This window comes from Petromyzon marinus, chromosome 4 (genome assembly GCF_048934315.1).
Source record: "Petromyzon marinus isolate PM22_M1 ecotype Great Lakes invasive population chromosome 4, UKy_Petmar_22M1.pri1.0, whole genome shotgun sequence".
Taxonomy (NCBI): Eukaryota; Metazoa; Chordata; class Hyperoartia; order Petromyzontiformes; family Petromyzontidae; genus Petromyzon; species Petromyzon marinus.
This window is the reverse complement of record NC_133670.1, coordinates 19,438,340-19,457,223: the sequence shown is the minus strand read 5'-3', so window position 1 is coordinate 19,457,223 and position 18,884 is coordinate 19,438,340. Positions and strand designations below refer to the sequence as shown.

At 43.2% G+C, this 18,884-nt stretch overlaps 1 protein-coding gene across 1 annotated transcript in view; it reads right to left on the bottom strand.

Annotated features, from left to right (window-relative positions):
* Positions 1-707: 707 nt before the first annotated feature.
* LOC116938527 (uncharacterized) overlaps positions 708-18,884 on the bottom strand; it is a 48,577-nt gene continuing 30,400 nt past the window's right edge. Inside the window, exons 31-54 of the mRNA XM_032945698.2 lie at positions 18,514-18,567; positions 17,692-17,736; positions 17,454-17,552; positions 16,891-16,998; positions 15,952-16,005; positions 15,556-15,609; positions 14,780-14,833; positions 14,370-14,423; positions 12,851-12,958; positions 12,428-12,481; positions 11,796-11,849; positions 11,046-11,207; positions 10,096-10,203; positions 9,647-9,754; positions 9,466-9,519; positions 8,054-8,161; positions 7,193-7,246; positions 6,933-7,040; positions 5,982-6,035; positions 5,519-5,626; positions 4,700-4,988; positions 3,621-3,808; positions 2,820-3,062; positions 708-2,264 (exon numbers count right to left, since the gene is read on the bottom strand). Of these exons, the coding sequence (XP_032801589.1) occupies positions 2,118-2,264; positions 2,820-3,062; positions 3,621-3,808; positions 4,700-4,988; positions 5,519-5,626; positions 5,982-6,035; positions 6,933-7,040; positions 7,193-7,246; positions 8,054-8,161; positions 9,466-9,519; positions 9,647-9,754; positions 10,096-10,203; positions 11,046-11,207; positions 11,796-11,849; positions 12,428-12,481; positions 12,851-12,958; positions 14,370-14,423; positions 14,780-14,833; positions 15,556-15,609; positions 15,952-16,005; positions 16,891-16,998; positions 17,454-17,552; positions 17,692-17,736; positions 18,514-18,567 (2,469 nt within the window). The 3' untranslated portion in view covers positions 708-2,117. The remainder of the gene's footprint in view (positions 2,265-2,819; positions 3,063-3,620; positions 3,809-4,699; positions 4,989-5,518; positions 5,627-5,981; positions 6,036-6,932; positions 7,041-7,192; positions 7,247-8,053; positions 8,162-9,465; positions 9,520-9,646; positions 9,755-10,095; positions 10,204-11,045; positions 11,208-11,795; positions 11,850-12,427; positions 12,482-12,850; positions 12,959-14,369; positions 14,424-14,779; positions 14,834-15,555; positions 15,610-15,951; positions 16,006-16,890; positions 16,999-17,453; positions 17,553-17,691; positions 17,737-18,513; positions 18,568-18,884) is intronic.

Here is an 18,884-nt window from a genome sequence, read left to right as displayed (position 1 = left end):
GGATTTTATATCAATTACATTGGCAAACGCACATGTATGTTGGCAATAAATGCTAGTGAGGGTGGGGGGTTGATAACATGGGTTATCATGCCAAGTGTTTAAGTACGGAGCGGATTTGGAGAGGCCATAGGGGCCGTCCATAAATGACGTCATGCACCTGGGGGGGGGTCAGACATTTGTGAAGATGTGTGACGAGGGGGGGGTCACAAATCGCGTGACGTCATTTATGGACGGCCCCATAGGCTTAGGGTGTGTTTTATCTCTGTACTCAAAAACCACTAATGAAGGGATGCAAAAAGGACATCTTATCGTAATCTGTGTTGAGCCTCAGGTTTACTTTGCAATGTGTGTAAGCCACTTAGTCACATCACATGTTAATGCTTCACTCTGAGGTCTTTGACTTGATCAAGGTAGTAACTTTTCACTGCAGTAGATATTTATAAGATACTTTAAATAGCTTGTTTTCCAGTCCCAAACGGAAATTCACTCCAGCGTGATTACCATATTCATCGTAGAATGATGTTCCTGAGAATGTAACTACACTGTAGATAACTAGTGTATTTTATTGTTACCACAGGTATGTTTCTTGCAAGTCCATTGTAATTTCTTTGCTTGCACTGAGACCAACATAATTTGGTTTGCATGTGTTTATTTTCAAACGATATTTTATTCTTTGTAAATGGTGCAAATAATGTTTGGAAGCAGGGGATTTTTAGTAAATGTTTATTTCCATACTTTTCCTTTTTTGTCATTATTTATCCCAGAAAAATGTTAAACATTCAACAATGGTACATCGTATTTAAAAAAAATACAAATTAAAAACAAACGCATGGGAGTTTTCTTTTTTATAGAAAAGCTTTCTACCTTTATTGCCATGGAAGAGGGGGAGCTGGTGGGGGAAGATACAACATCACAGGCGAAAGAACACTAGATGTTAGTTCAATGGAGTGGAGGACAAGGCTGCTACACCTACCATGCTTTTAAGGGTCAGTACTGAAAAAATGCAATTCAAGACATCTGAACTATTATACATATACAAAATAGTACATATCCTTGTGGTTGCCCCCAAAAACATCCACCTCTTTGCCATTCCCCTCTAATTACAAAGAAGGATACTGCATAGACCAAGGACCTTTAGAAAAATCAGTGAAAAAATTTAAAAAATAAAATAAAAATAAAACTGATGCAAAACACTGTTATCCACATGCCTATTTTTTGGAACACATTAATGTGCAGTGAAACTGTTGGCTCACTGAAGGTTACCACAGATCCATGTTGAGCACAAAGCCATCACTGCTTTTTACGTGAATGGACGGACGCTCCATTAATACTGCCATTTGTCACACAACATTCCCAACTTCTGACGTGTTTGGAACGCTACATGTCAGACAGGGACCAAGGAACAGATGAATGAGCACCATAGATAAAGGTTAGTGGGTTCTTCAAGTTTAAATTGTAACTCTTAATAGAATATTTTATCATAGGAGAACCCAATACAAAGTAGCACCATTATGAAAAGAAATCTTTTTTCTTTAAAAAATATCAAGATGGAATGCTGAAACATCAGACCTGTCCCAGTACTTCATGCTACGATGGGTGTACTGTCTACATGAGGTAGCTTAAAATTGGGAACAATTAGGTGTTGCAACTTCCTTATCACATACAAAAACAGGCCAAGGTTGATGCTTTGAGTATTATCAAAAATTACATATTAAAAAAATCAAAATACAGGTGGTCCATAGATGTTATATTTTTTAGAACCAATCTAATACAAGATCTTGACAGGCCACGTTCCAAGGCTCCCACAAAAATATTCTGGATGTTACCATTGTTACATACTCAAATGGCACTGGCAGTTAATCGGGGTGTGGCATGCATCCAAGGGACTTCTCAGCATGACACATATTCAGCACCTCCCTCTGCCATGGGATTTTACAAGAGCTACACACAAATAAATAACAATGGCGGATTCCTTCCTCACTTTAGATGTTGTCTTTATTTATTTTTGGCCATGAGATCCAAAAGATAAGCGTGTGGATGGACCAGAGCAGTGTTGGTATGGTCAGCCTGTCAGTGCAAGGGTCCTTGAGATGACGGGAAGATGGTCAAGGTCCATTTTACAAGAAGCAGACTGGGCCGATGTCCACGCCGAACTCCTGATCCACACCACCGATATCCAGAGGAGCGATATCGACGATAGGCAGGCGGGATGTCTTCTGTGTTCTGTATTCCAAGACTGTTTGGCCCCAGTCCCCTGTGTGTTTCTGTAGAGAAAAATCAGCATTAAAGCATTTGTTTATATTTGAGAAACCAGAGTTCAATGAGTAAATGTGACAGAAGTACTATCATATTACAGATGCCCATCATCCTTGTAATGATCATCATAGTTCTGGACTATCTGCACATGCAATCCATAAATACAGCACACCATTGGACATGCTCTGATTTTGTAATGTCATCACATGTATTTCATCAATGGTCTTTTATTCCATTACTTGCTTTGTCTGCCTGTTACCCTTTCAAAGGCCGGCTCAATTAAACTTTGTAGAATTATTGCAATACTTTGTTGAAAAAACATATAATTCTTGTATTTCACTTGCGACTTTCAGATATTCATGTTCATAATCACGTGTCCTTGTTCCTTTATGTGACTATCATCTTTTTACCGATTAAGATGCCTTAAGGGTGACCCTATTTGTGATCCATATCTCTTTATATAACTGAAGTTATAATGTGAGAATGTATAAAATAAAATCTTGTACTTTATAACACAGATTAACAGCAGGTGCAACAACCGTGTGTAATTAAGGGCCCCTTACCGTGCATCCGTCCTCCAGCACATTGTAGGTAAAGCGAGAATTGCCCTCGGCGCGGATCTCGATGTCGTTGGAGCCCTGGAGCAGAAGCGCCTTCTTAAGATTGCCGGCCTGTTCGTCCATGTAGGCAATGCTGTTTTTGCAGTGGTACGTGATGTTCTGAGAAGCCTCGGTGGACAGCAGGCGCAGGAAGGTCATCTGGATGGCCGCTGTGTTTGGTGGCAGGCTGTCATCACCGTAGTTGAACTGTGCAGATGAGAACAAACGGCAAGGTTAGTAAATAACCTCCACTGTGCACACCAAAGGCCCGCGGACCATTTCGTTATTTGATGTTGCAAATGCTGAGTATTTCTATGAGCATTTTCCGCATTTTTATTCCTAAACAAATATCTAGACCAAACTACAGCAGCGTGATTGGTCTATATACAGTTATAATATTGGAATGTTTACATATTGTAGAAATAAAAATGTCAATCAGGTACGTGAGCAAGTTGTATATATTCCAGGGGTAGATCACATTCTGATTGCTAATTGTGTTATTTCAGTCCTGGGAAAGCTTTTCATATAAAATGCTACACCGAGTTCTAACGCTATAAATTACTGAGAAAGACAATCGGTCATGATTTATGTTGCCTCCATTATGACTTTTACAGTCAAATAATGAAAATAACTTAATTGTTCATTTTACCATTCATACATTGTACCTGAAATGTTTACGGTAGATAAACCATACTCTGAAACCAACGTTATGAGGGATTTACTCATCCGTGTTTGAGTGAGACCATTCTTTTTGCATGAACGTACTTGTGAACCGCTGTTCATTGTCTCTCCGAACCAGATGTGCTTGCGGTCCTTGCTCTTGTTGGTCCACCAGCTCTTGCGCGGAACGTTCTGTGGGCTGGCATAGACGCAGGTCTCGCCCGACTCCATGTTACAGAACACCTTGATGGCATCCAGCGTGCAGCCCTGGTTGGGATCGATGAAGTAGTCACCTGGAAAAGAATACACGGAACATTAGACGTCAATTTTTATTTTGTAGGAACATTGGTGTAAAAGATTTTTTTCACAATGTTGAGATGCGACAAGATTATTTCTTAGCTAACCTAGGTGCCAGCAGCTTTGATTGTATGTATTTATGTTGAACTTCTTTAGCCAAGCATACTAATCGGAAGGACAACAATGCTTAGGCTGATTCCACCAGCCACAGCATTGACTGTGAAGGTTTTATCGCAGGGGGTGCTAGGAATCTCTGAATATGAACAGGATATCTGGATTTGACTACTACTACTACGTTTAACATACAGACTCTGTCTGGTGATTCAAATCTTGTCAATTGGAGACAGAATTTGGAGAAATAATTATTAAAAGTGTTGAGAAGACAATAAGGAATGTCCACATATATAAACAGTAGTAATATTTTCTCAGATAAGAGGGAGAGATTAGAGTAATCATAGAGGAGTGGGATTTTTTTGTGTCAATGGTATTTAAGAAAACATCAGGTACGGTTGCCCTGATCACATTCAAACTGTTGTACTCCAAGTTAATGGTAATTCATCTATGTAAATATGTAAATAGACATGTTTTAAGGCCATGGTTACTGAGCAAAGGCCCACAGGCCTAAAATGCGAATGGATGACTTCCAATGCAAAGTTAAACGGTACTAACAATGCACTGGGCAGTACAGTAAAAGTAATCTCCCTGAGGTAATTATTGTAGAAAATCTGTATCTCAAAACAAATGTTGTTTTCCTCTCTCTCTGAACTTAAGTCACCCCGTGAATATAAATGATCCACTTTTAAGACTTTTGTCTTCTATTCTTTTTTCCGACGAACGTGGAATATTCAATGCAAACTGTGAGTGCTGCAACGAGTAGACCCACTCACCACTCTTCCACTCGGGGTGGCAGAGCTTCAGGTCCCGGCAAGTGCGTGCTGGATTCTTGCGAGAGCCCTCGGGGCTGCGGATGCTGTCAATCTGGTTGGTGAGCGACTTGAGAGTGGCATCAACTTCAGCGTCGTGCTGCCTCAGATCAGCTGAGGCCTGATCGCCACGGTAGAATCGCATTGGATCCGGGGCCTTCTCCTGGGAGCCCATCATGGCCATGCCAGACATATCCATCCCAGGGCCAGGTGGACCAGGAGGACCTGGGAGGCCAGCAGGACCGGATGGACCCTAGAGCACAAAGCCAGTTCAATCATTATATGACTACAAAGAACATGGTAAGTGTTCAAAAGAGGGCATTTCGTGCAAATTCACACGGAACAAGTATACATAATTCAACCACATAACACCGTGGGCCTTTGTTGTAATAATTCAAGCCTTACACTTCCTGGACGTATTATGCTCTCATGCACACGAACGTGCAGCCTTGTTTGTGGAAGAATTGTAATTCTGACTTCAGCAGCTGAGATCATATTAAATGTTTAGCAAGTACATGTCATTAAATCGCCCAATCAGCATCGAGTTTTTATTTTATTTGATTACCTTTATGTCCGATAGCCACTTCAGTAATGCTCAGCTGTAGTAGCATGTCGTTGGTACATTTAAACGGATGTAATTTGCATCAGTGGCAGCTGAGCTGTCTGCTTCTTTAAATAGCAGGTAGAAAAGACTAACAAAAAATGATGATGCTTTAGCTCTTCAAAATGCTTTCATTGAGTGTGAAAGCAGACATATAAAAACATCACAAAACTCTGACTTACAGCAGGGCCGGTTTCACCAGTGCGACCGCGTGGGCCGGGGGGACCGATGGGGCCGGGGAGACCATTAGAGCCATCCTTGCCTGGAGGCCCAGTGGGGCCAGGAGTACCCTGTGGACAGAACAAGAGACTTTACCTGGCTGCTCATTTAACCAATTAATATTGTCAACTCCACCTTCCTATAGCAGTGCTACTGTGACACAACAAGGTAAGCAGGTGTCGGGAAAAAAAGATCGAATGTAAAAACTGAGGCTACCTAGATGTATGCACGGGATAACAACAAATTAACATTTAACACAATTATTGCAGTATTGTCTATTGATGTTTTACTGACATAGTAAATGGCATTCAAAGTGAATGGATTTCAGATTCAATAAAGTACCACTGACTATTTACATTCACGAATGATAGGTGCACTGGTCAGTGTCTGGAACAATATACTCGAGCACAGGACATGTGGACTCACCCGAGGACCGGCAGGGCCCAGGGAACCAGCAGTACCTTGGTCACCAGGGGAACCCTGTGGGAGATACGATGATGGCACATCAATACCAAGTCAGCCCTCAGCAAATACATAACCAAAACAAAACTCTACAAGTAATAGGGTTTTACCCTGTTATCTGGCACCAAAACTGACACCTTTATACAAGGGATCATGTTTGCAATAACCACAACACAAGCAGTCAAAATGCAAACAAAAAGAGACAACTCTGATAATGATATGCACTGTCCTTGAAATTGATTGGTCCACACCCGAGACGGCTTTTCTTAGAGCCTACTCTCCACTGGTGTTGGACCAGATGACACCATAAGGCGTACAACTAAAAAACAGTGCACTATCAGAGTATTGAGAGCTCGGGGTAAGCATTTACACTATGAGACCTCCTTTGCCAGCAGCAAGATATAGTAATAGGCTGGCAAAGGAGGTCTCATAGTGTAAACTCTACAAGTCAATATTACAAATATCTTCTCATTGTGTACAAATATTTTTTGGCTCATGAAAAGCATGGTGTGCTCACAAGAACTCTATTGCAGTGATCTATACTGTAATAATAGTAACAACTTACACAAACGACTGTCTTTTAACTGCATGGATACTAGTAATAACATTGTCACAATGTGAAACAGCAGTTACATATGCATCACAATAACGTTTTGCTACAAATATATGTGGAAGCATTTAAAAAAACCGTTGGTAGATATCTCGGGTCACCATCCTTTCATTAAATGTTCTTACAAATTTAGCATCACTTTCATGACATGGGATTCATGCAAATGTTAACACTGCATGGCTAATGTTTATTTTTGATGCAGGATCAGTGTCGCTGTCCACACAAACAGTAATTTGCTAGTTTGTATTTGCCATTTGTTTGAACTTAATGACAGTGTCTTTAACTTCATGTGCATAACGACTTACCGGGGGACCAGGCAGACCCTGGAGACCGGTGAAGCCTCTGTGTCCCTTCATGCCCCTCTCGCCGTGCTCGCCGTTCTCACCCTTGTCACCACGAGGACCTTGTGGGCCCTGACAACCAAACGACAGTGCAATCAAGTCTACAATGTAATAATAATAATAATTCAAGGTTACTCCATTCACGACGACAAATATGCGTCAAGTGTAAATATGTGTGTGGATTAATATGTTCAAGTGCCGGCACAAGGGAAGGGGACACTTACAGGCAGACCACGAGCCCCAGCTGGGCCAGGAGGACCTATTGGGCCTTGAGGACCCTAGAAGATGCACACATCACACAAGGGCCACAATCGTTAAATCCTCTACAAAATACGTCCATATACATTGCCACTGACGTGGCATATCACGAATAAATTAACATATATAATGATATGATAAACCTTTCATGTAAGTACAACAATATTGCAAATTTATATTACTAAATTAATGAAGATTGTATTGTTTTTCTTGTGTAGCATAGCTTCGAGTGGCATCGCTAAATCTAACAAATATAACATCTAATTCAATAGGTCTCAACTCTATGGCCTCCTCAAATCCCTTACAAACACAAGATGATCACATCACCCCAATTGTTCAATCCCTCTGCTGGCTCCCATTCTAGTCCCAGATCAACTACAAGTTTGCAATCACCATCTTAATGATCATCCATAGACTGACCACTGCCTACCTCTCAGCTCTCATCTCTACTCCCCTTCATGCACTGTCCCTTCAAGCCCAGACTAAAAACTTGTATATTCTGGTCCGCATATGACTGATTGTCTCATTTTACAAACTGTATGTAAACTATATATACCGTTTTCCCATGCCGAACATGTTTCATTGTTGTGTGTATATTCTTGCGATGCAGTTGCATTTAGACACTTTCATAAATACAAATTGTATTTCACTGGCTTTTAAATTGTAAGACAATTTAGCCCAAACTATTTTATAGACTCGCCCAATGTTTGTAACATTGCACAACGCAGGAATCCACTCGTGTACACAGGATCGCCAGTAGTGATGGCTACCATGGTTACACACACAATTCGTCTAAATACTGAGGCCTACACAGTGGCCATGCTCACCGACTCTCCCCTCTCGCCGTTCTTGCCGGTAGGCCCAACTGGTCCGGGGGCACCTGGGGCACCGGGGGCACCTGGCTGTCCTGGCGAGCCATTCTCTCCACGCTCACCCTGCATGGGGACACACGGCCTCGCGTTAGCGGTCACCACGCCTGACACTCTGGAGCAGTATCCCTGAGCGAAAGACCCTTTCGGCTCTTCCACGTGGGCATAATACATGCAAACATCTCAGTCACTAACATTTGTTTGTTTCTATCTATCTGTAAAATATGAATAATGCCAAAGGCTTGTGTAAAATCGACATATAACTTTTTGTTGGAACAGAGTCGCATTATTTTTGTCACATCATCATTATCAGCCATTATCAATCCACTGCTGGATGAAGACTATCCAATACATCTTTCATTGCTTATGGAAACAATCCATGATTATGACAACCAATGGAAATTAACTACAGGAAATGTCTCACATAAGACATGGCAAATAGGAAATCACTTTAATAACAATGGCTTCACTCGGTGCCTCACTAGACTTTCTTAAATGTATGTCATGCCAATTGTTAAGCTTCATATGCATTCAAAGAAAGTTGATTTTTAATGTCATAATTTTGGTTTGATAAACCATATTTTACGAAATATTTATCGAAATACTATGCAGAATCCACAATATAATTATAACACTCATCACAAAGTTTCACTGTAGCCTATGCTACTTTGTCTTGAAATTATTCTTACAAAATCATGTCAATTTCCCCTTTGTTGTGCCAACATATATCAAGTTGTTAATGTCATTATATATTAACTTTGTGCAAAACCGTAAAGCATTATTAGGTTAATCTAATATATAGCCGGTCATGAGATCGTAAACACTGTACATTTTTACAATGTTCTAGCGGGCCAGAAAGCTGAAATATGGCACTAATAAGTATCGGAGCTTGAATTTGGCCAAATTAAGTAAACATCCAAATGTAATGACAGGGTTGAGATTGTACCCAGGATTTCAGCGGTGCCAGCTCAGCGCTCTAGCCTCTGAGCCACACAGCCACCCTATTTGGAAATTTTGAGAGGCATTAAAGCCAAATATGTTATCAGATTGTAAAATATAAAGAAGATGAAAAAAATCATTAAGGTCCCACTTTTGGAGGTATTTTTTGTTGTTGTGTTTTTAAACTTAGGCTTCAGTAAGTGTGTACCAGGAGGATTTGAGGTGTGCTGAATGCAAATACGACATCTTCAATAACTCAATTTGTTCTCGTCTGGTACCAGTTTCCTGGAATAATAATACCCATGTTTACTACTAAATAGAACTGAACCACAGCACAAGTTTCATTGTAAAGATAATGTTACGCAATTAGAGTTAAGGTGACAATATGCTTTAGTTCTGTCCCTACACAAACCAAGTTGCTTTGTGCTCACCTTCTGTCCAGAAGACCCATCACGGCCGGGAGGCCCATCAGAGCCAGGATTTCCCTACGAGAACATAAAACAGATAAACATCAAGAGATACTTGCAGTTCGCTATTACGCATTGGCCAAAACAAAAACCAAGTCCTTTGAACTTGTGTGCGACAGTGTCACGTTCGTCAGTCATCACTTACATCACGTCCCTGCTCGCCAGGTGGGCCAGACAGGCCAGGTGGGCCATTAGGGCCAGGGGGCCCTCGTTCTCCAGATGGCCCAGGGGACCCTTGCTTACCAGGCTCGCCCTAGTGAAGAGAAGTAGACAAAAGGGGCCACAGGTGAGATGTTCTCCATGTCAATATGTAAGGTTAAGTCGCATGAACAAGGCTACGACATCACACAATTATGCAATAAACAGTGGAGCAAAGTTGTAATAGGCTTTTTTTATCACCCAAGCCCAAAGAAAAATAAGTCATTATCCTTTAATATAATCAACTTTCATAGCTAATGGATGTAAGTGGTATCCATAATTCTAATATATAATGTGTAGTATCATGTCTGACATGTTCAGAATGATAATTGTCTGTGTATTTTCTGTGAGCTTGTGACATGCTGGTGTTGGCAATGGAGGGGTGGTGATACTTACAGATGGGCCGGGGAGGCCGGAGAAGCCCCTCTCACCACGCTGGCCGGGCAAACCAACAATACCACGCTGGCCTGCGAGACCCATGGGGCCTGGGGGACCTTCAGGGCCCTGCACGGCAACAACAACATCACAAGTCATGTATCTCCAAATCATACTTCATACAGTAAAGAACGTCCAGTACCCCTTGCCAATGTGCTTCCATTGTGCCTCTGACCAAATCATCCAGAATGGCCCAATCTCATCAGATCACGGAAGCTAAGCAGGAGTGAGCCCAGTTAAGTGCTTGGTTGGGTGAACACCATGCTGCAGACCACTGCTAGGCTATGCTCCCTATCTTCACCAACCCACACCGATCAATGTGGTAAAGTATGTTCAAATAACCCCCGTGAACCACACGGCATGGGGAGGTTATCATCCAAACAGTGAAATGACAAAAGGGCTGTGTACGTACATCATTACGTCATCCTTTACTAGTTTAATGTAACCCTTGCCACATAGCAAGCAGGATTCATCCCCCACTGCACAGGACATAGTTTTGTTATTTTTCAGCTCTGTTGGCTTGGTGACGAGCATCACATTAACAATCAGTGTCAGGGATATTTGTTTAAAGTGTAAAATGAATGGCACTGTTTAACCTAGAAAAATATACACTACTGCCATTACCTAAGGTAATCAATTAAAAGTTATGACTTTGGCACCATGTCTGTAGCCTTGACAGACAGGAACAATAAACGTACAGCAAACCTGTACAGATTACAGCTGCTAGAGTGTACAGACAACATGCTTGTGCTGGAGGCAGGTACACAGGCTGCATGTGAGGTACGTACAAACACAAGCGTGCGCGTAGGGTCTGCATTGGACATCTGTGAATAAGAGCTTTATAGCTCATCGGATTCCTCCAGCGTAAATGAATATTCTGATTCTTGTGATTCTTGATTCTGGGCACTTACAGAGGGCCCATCCTCGCCGGGCTCGCCCTTCTCGCCAGGAGGCCCAGCGGCTCCCTGCAGTCCAGGCTCGCCAGAGCGGCCAGCAGGGCCGGAGTCTCCACGGATTCCCTTGGGTCCGTCTTTGCCTCCTGGGCCAGGTGGGCCAGGGGGACCAGGGTTGCCCTGAGCACAGTGCACGAACACAGGGCACAGTCACCCACGGAGCAGAGAGAGGGGACAACCGCCCGGGGTACCCGCCTCGTGCTATGTATTCAGAATAAAGGTCGGTTATACAACGCATTAAGTATCGCGTATTACGATGTCAGTCTGGTTGTGCAACGGTAGTGGCAATATGAAGTCCCTTATTTTCTATTTCATAATTCTCAATTGCCATATCTTACTCTCTCTTGAGCTAATGACATCAACATTTTGGACACGAATAAGGTGATGGATGCATGCATATTACTCAATTGAGATTATACATTACAGCAATCATCGCCCCCTACTGGTAGACTAATGCCTGCTTGCAGGCCCGGTGCTGAGTGGACCATGTGCTGCACAGAGGCAGTTGCCACTGATGGTGCTGTTCCAAATGTTTAAGGTTAGAGATGTGATGCAAGTCGTTCATCGCATGCGAAGCGATCTGAGACACCCCAGTGTAAAGGGCGCTATTTAAAAAAAGAATTATGATTGTACTCTGTGTATTTTCACCGCAAACGTTGCTACCCACGCTCCTCATCGCCAAGTATTTTGCTGAAGAGTGGTACTCACGTTGGGGCCGGGTGGGCCTACTCTGCCAGCAGCTCCAGGGAATCCAGTAGCACCCTTGGGGGATGGAACGGGGAATTACATTCATTAATAAACACCGAGGAAAAGCAAACCAAAACGTACATATGTGCAACTGGTGCACGCGTGCATCTGCAAGTAAATAATGACCTAAATCGGATGTAGCCAAGATAACGGTCTGAATTGCTTAACTATTTCTTCGTGAACTTCACAGGTGTGAGTGCACACACTAAATATCTTCATTGGTTTATATCAATTATGGGACGCTCGAGTTAGCTAATGCCAACTACAATGATGTTGCTTTTGCTGTATTGGCTGGAAGATAATTGTCAGAAATATGCACGCTGCAAATAAAGAACTGACTTTGTTTACACACTTAAAAACAACCTTAACCTAATAGTTCAGAGACTGTCACAAAGTCTTTGAATGAGTTGTTCAGAAAGGTCCTGATTTTGAGAAGTTTGACTAATTGCATGACCAAATCATAGTATATGGAGGAAACACACACACGTGTAGACAAGAGAACGCTCACATTCCACACATAGCATGTCAGAAACATGTAGCCTGTCAGGTGAGTCTCATGCACATTGCAGATCACATCCTTTAGTGGCACTTACAGATGGACCTTGTGCGCCACGTGCACCTTTGGGACCAGGAACGCCATTGGGACCCTAAAACAACAGCAACACAAGAACGACTGATTAATCATCACTTGAATGGGCAGGTAGGATAAACACACGGCCATTTATAACGGAATGAGATCGGTGTCACTCTCTTAATTTCAAGCTGTTTGTATTACAATACTTTGCCCATGTCAACATTGAAAGGCATTAAGGCCACGTCTTTATATTTTTAATTCACCCATTTTAATAATTACCAGATAGACTGATTGGAATTAAGCAAATTATTACGAGCCTAATGGGAGTCTATTGTGTCAAAAACAAGTTACTCAAACAATAAAACAGTGAACTCGTGTGTGCATCTCTGTGCTGCTTAGTTGTGATCCGAGGGGGTGGTGGCACTCGCAAGGATGAGGTTACCTGGGGACCGGGGGAGCCCGCAGGACCCTGAGGACCAGGGGCACCAGCATCTCCCTTCTGACCCGACTCTCCCTGCTCTCCTTTGGCACCGGGTTGTCCATCTGAACCCTAGAAGAAGACAGCAGCCGGGGGAGAGAGGTCTCAGAGCAGACACACACCGGCAGCAGGAAGAGCTCTCTCACTCCTGGCTCCTGGGGTCATGGCGATGGCACAGGAGGAGAGTCTACGTTTGGGAATGGGGAGTAGCACCGAGGCTCTGCTGCTACTGTGGAGAGGGAAGTGGGGATAAGTGTCCGCTCTTGTGACTACATGTGGGGGCCCTCATAGAAGCCCAGGAATCAAGAATCCAGGACATAATATTCCATATTTCCACCCAGCCATGTCCATACCTGAACCTTAAACACAGCCACAGTATACACCAAATTATATTTTTTAATTGGCATAAATATGTGTGTGCAAGGGATAGTAGGATGCCTTAAGAGCATACTATTAAAATATGCACACTCATAAATGTTTAATACATCTTGATAATAACTAATGTATCATGTTGCATGCTGCATTTGGATAATGAAGATGATACTTCAAAATATGACTGAACAATACATTCGTAAGTCTACTGAACTGTTAGTGAGTGGGTGAGTGAATAAGCAGGTCAGTGGTGGGTGGACGAGTGGGTGGGTTAGTGAGTTTGTGGGTCGGTGGGTGTGGGTCGATTTGGGTGTGTGGATGGCTTGAGTGAGTGGGTGGGAGGGCGCTTGAGTGGGTGGGCGTGTGGTTGAGTGTGGGCGGGTGGGTAAGTTGACAAATGAATGCACCAGTGAGTGATATATGAGTTAGTGAATAAGTGAGTGAGCCAGTGAATGGTCAAGCGAGTGGGCAAGTGAGCTCGTGTTTAGTAGGCAGGTCTGTAAGTGACCAAGTGATACATTATCATCTATTTTGGTTGCATGGCGATATTGAGAACTCGGCTAATCGGATTACACAATCAGAGTTGGGCCAAAGTCTTGCCCCTGTACCCATGTTAACCATTGCATGAGAGGTAATGGGCGGTGCTTGGTGATGTGATCAGCATAAGCATGCACGTCACGTGGGGCGTGGTTTGTCGAGGGTTTCCTGCCTTCGGGAGACAGGTCGGGGTGGCTGACATTTTTCAAGTGGCCAGAAATATCGATCACGAAAATAAATGAGTCGATTATTATTTTAAGTCGTTTGCTAGACACTTAATCGACGAATCATCCCGGCCATAATAACATTATATACTGCATTTGTTAAGGGAATAAAGCATGTATAAATATCCTGGTTTGTTTAATTGATATTTAACTATTTTGTAGTTCCTCTGCTTATATCCTACATACATTCAAATTAGCAATATTGTGCGAGGTGCGGAGCACCCGTACCACTGCTGTTAGGTTAATAATAATGATGATGATGATGCTACACAAGCAGCACATAGCGGCTGTAGATGACCGAGCGTGGTTTACTGGGCAGGAGTGTGCACGTAACAGGAGATGACACTTACAGGAGGGCCAGCGAATCCAGCAGGGCCGGGAGGACCGGTCTCTCCACGCTCGCCCTGGAGCACACACAACACACGCCTGAGTTCACACCCAGACACACTCCTCACAGACACCTGGCCGCTCCTTGACCGATCATTGCGCGAACAATCCTGGTTGGCCATTAATCTTGCATCACCAATATACGCCAAACAAAGTTACGCTGTGAAGAGAGAGTTCTTTTCTTTTGTTATGTTACACAAGTTACATTATTTTCTCAAACTGTGCACGCAAACTGATTTGAAATCCTCAGAGTCTACCGCTTTCATCTGCTTTGCAACAACGCAAACTTATCGACGGTTAACTGCGACGATTACTGCTAACTACAAGGGCAGTGTGTGAAAGGAGGAGGACGGAGGGCAAAAAGCTCACGTACAGGAGATCCACGGGTGCCAGCAGGGCCAGTAGGCCCAGGAGGTCCAGCTTCACCCTGAAACACAACAGCAAAGGGCAACATTAGATGGACACACTCATTAGTGGACGACATTAGACGGACAATCATTGATTAATGACGTGAGATGGACAATTTACCAGTGAACAATTTTTTGACGGATGTTAGATGGAAAGTCATTGATGGATGATTTCATATGGACAATCATTGAAATGATTATGTTAGATGGACAATCATTAGTCAATGAAGTTGGGTGGATGATAGATGGACCATCATTGGTGGATGATGTTTAGATGGATGATGGTATATGGACAGTTGTTGATGATGTTGGGTGAACACTGACCACCAGGAGGCTCCACTGTCCACACAATGCACTCATCGTCACGTGTATATTAATGTGAGAAAGCGGGATGTTATGTTTTTATGAAACATTTTATGTTAATTTCATGATTTATGGACATGTTACCTCTACATAACCAAACACAGGGACTACAGAGATGATGCACATTGCAATTGTGCAGCTCGATGGCAAAGGGTATGGCAGAGAAATGTATGTAACATTAAATACAGAAACAAAAAAAATTACTTAGGTGCATCAATTACACCTTGCTACAAATTGGTTCGTGAAAAAGGTATTTGGAGTTGAGTATGTAGATTAATATAAACACAAGGTCAAGATTTAAATAACATTTGTTTTGAGCTGTGAAAGGAGTTGGCCCAAAAATCAAAAAGCGTGTGCGTGAAGGAAAAAGGTTCCCTACCTTGTCACCAGCACTGCCTGATGGGCCGGGAGGACCGATGGGACCAGTCAAGCCCTGCAAAAGAAACGGAGAAGCGTTAGAGTCAGACCTGAAGCACGGATTGAGCCAGGCAGCACTGCACACGGAAACCTTACAGCGTGACAGCACCTCTGTAAAGGTGTGCCATGTCGTAAGTGAAAATCTTGCTTGCGATACATATTTTGCTGTTTACGATCACTATCATACAATTATTGCTAGGGTATAATACTATGCACTTAAAAACTTCATTAATATATAGTGCATTTTTTTACATTACTATACCACTAGACGAAACATTACACCGTGATTCCACACACGTAGCGTAAAGAGAGTAGTCATGATTTTTAAACACGTTTCCAGTTTTAAATAATGACTTACTCGTGAACCATCCTTCCCAGGAGCACCTTCCGGTCCTTTCTCTCCGCCGTCACCCTGTGAGGCAAAGGTCACACAGGTTGTTAGTAATGTGGTCCTATTTAAAAATAAATGTCATCTTGGATAATCCCTTGAGATGGAACGTCTCCATCGCAAGGGCATCTAGAGTGTCGTTTGAAAGATACATTGCAAATACATTATGACACATTGACAAACATGTTAAATCTATAACTTATCCAGAATGCATTTATGCAGTGAATCGTAACACCCAGGCAAACGCATGATAAATGCAAAATTAACTGGTGCACACTCCCAGTTATATAGAATGTACCCTGAGCTGTAACAGTTGCATCCCAGTATGCATGGAGCAACGCTGCATGTTTACTGTAAGGTGAGCAATGGTGGCGCATGATGAAGATATGAAACCGTAACCACTGGCACACAGAAACGAGGGATGGGACGGTTGGCAGGTGTATACAGCAAAGACAGATCATATCCCAGTGTGTGCCATCACAAAGTGCCGTCTAACATTTTTCTTTTCATCAGCGTATACGTACATAGTATTTTATGGGCCTATATTCAGAATACGTACACACAACCTATGTTATACATGTCATACACTGCAGTCTATATTAAAATCATCTTGATCTAAAATAATGTGTATATTTGCATGATGTAGTGTTGATCAATGTATGTATGTTGAACTTCTTTTGCACCATACGTAGCCAACCGTGCTAATCGGAGTTGCAATCATGGCACGGAGATGCAAAACAAGATGTTCGTGACGTCTACCATAATAAAAATAGCTCCAGACGCACATGGTCACGCTCAATTAACACGTTAGCTAAGAAACTTGGCCTAAGACCAGCATAATGTGTTCGTTCATGTCTTGGGTTAGTCGTCAGTGGAAGAGCCATCGAGTGTAGGCGCTGGCAGTCTCACTCTGTCTCCCTTGGGACCAGGAGCACCAGCTGTGCCGCGCTCCCCAGGCATGCCCTGCAGGCCAGGTGGTCCCTGAGCCCCAGATGGGCCTGAAGGACCGGTGGCGCCCTGTGGGATCACAACAGAACGCGACAGCAACCCTACGGGTTAAACTTCCAAATACAAACTTCGCGGGCTGGTTTGGCCGAGACGTGGATGCACTAGCTGAAGATAATTCACTGGCACTGATTGTTAACAAGCACTGCCTCATAAATTAAGCATGTATAATAATGTAACATTTCAGACAAACGCTTTCATCTAGTAACTTTGCAAGCCTGTGGAGAAGTAGCAAACAGTGTTATTTAACTGCTTGTTGCTTACTTTGCTGTGTTTTTGTTGTCCATTTGTTTCGTTTTATTCTGCAGGTATTTTTTTGGGACCACTTATGAGACGAATGTGTCATGTGTCGATATGTGAGCTCATCGAGCAATTTACAGCCCAATGGGAGCCTGAGCTGTGCTGCTGTGGACGGAGTGACACTCGCCACGCTGCCGCTGTGCACGCGTTTTGTTTGCTGTGCCCACCTTGGGGCCATCAGAGCCAGGAGTGCCGGGAAGTCCACGGCTTCCCTGGAGTCCCTGAGGTCCAGAAGCGCCACGCTCACCAGGGAAGCCACGCTCTCCCTGTGAAGTGAAGCCGCCACGCAGAGCTCGCGTCAGCTACTATAGCATACACACATCTTAGGACGAAGACAACCATCACTGGCAATGTCATGAGCAAAGCCTCGAAGTGGCATTGCGCACATGATGGGCGAGGACTTACTCTGGGGCCGGCCTGTCCAGGCTGCCCAGCCTCTCCGGGAACACCCTGTGGAGAGACAAACACACAGATGGCACGAAGCATTAATGTAACGTTAAAGAACAACATTTGACGAACGTTGGAGCAATACACGTAAAAATATATATTTGGTAGACGTGCAGTAAATGTTCCAGAGCCTTTTCGTTTTCCATGGGATAAAAATAGTTCTTCAACGTTAAACATACTATCAATCCATTTATATGCCTTGAAAAAAATGTCAGCCTATAATATCCAAATGTTATGGTAATTCATAACAAAAATAAATATATTCCATATACCATACATTTGTATGAAAGGATGTTAATATGTCACTCTTAGCCACGTCAGCCAACCCTGAAAGTTAGCAGGTGGCCTCCTCAAGTCAAATAGAAACCAGAGCAATAGCACAATCTGCAGCCTGACTAGTGGACATGTATACCCACCCCGAGTCTACCACAATATGTCCATACCCTACGCAGGTCACACCACAACACATCCACTACCCACCATCATCACACTACAAGAATGTCAGCGCTCATCCTGGCTCGCACAGGAACAAGTCTGTACCCAGCTTGGGTGGCACCAAAATGTGGATCACAGCACAACACTTCCATGCTGTAGGGAAACCCGAAAGTCGGGACACATACCAATTGGTACACAACTGTCTCTTGGGACCCATGAATTCCTCCCATGGGGACCCATGAAATTACCCCTGTGGCCATGCATAACAGAAATCTTCGTCTGGCCCATGAGCGGTATGTTTGACTTCCCCGGCCTAAAGAATGATATTGGTTGAATAAACCGTACCTGGTCACCAGGCTTTCCACCCTCACCAGGGGGGCCGGGAGGCCCAGGCAGACCCTACACAGTGAGACAGAGGTTATTAGTTTAATTTCCCTGCAACTCAACATTACAAAACAACTCACATTAGAAATGGAAACCCGTGCATGCGTGTGCATTTTCCCTCAGCAGCAATCCGACGTAGGTTCATTGGTCACAAAATGGCGTTGAACAAACATGTGGGTACATAAGTTATGTTTTGATTAAGAGTAGGATTGTTACGGCCAATCCTCAGATCTGTGAATAAGAACACGTACGAACTGTATCGCAAGACTGTATGTTTATTATTGTAATGTACCATGCGTGTAAAATGTAAATTAAGAACATTAAAACAAATA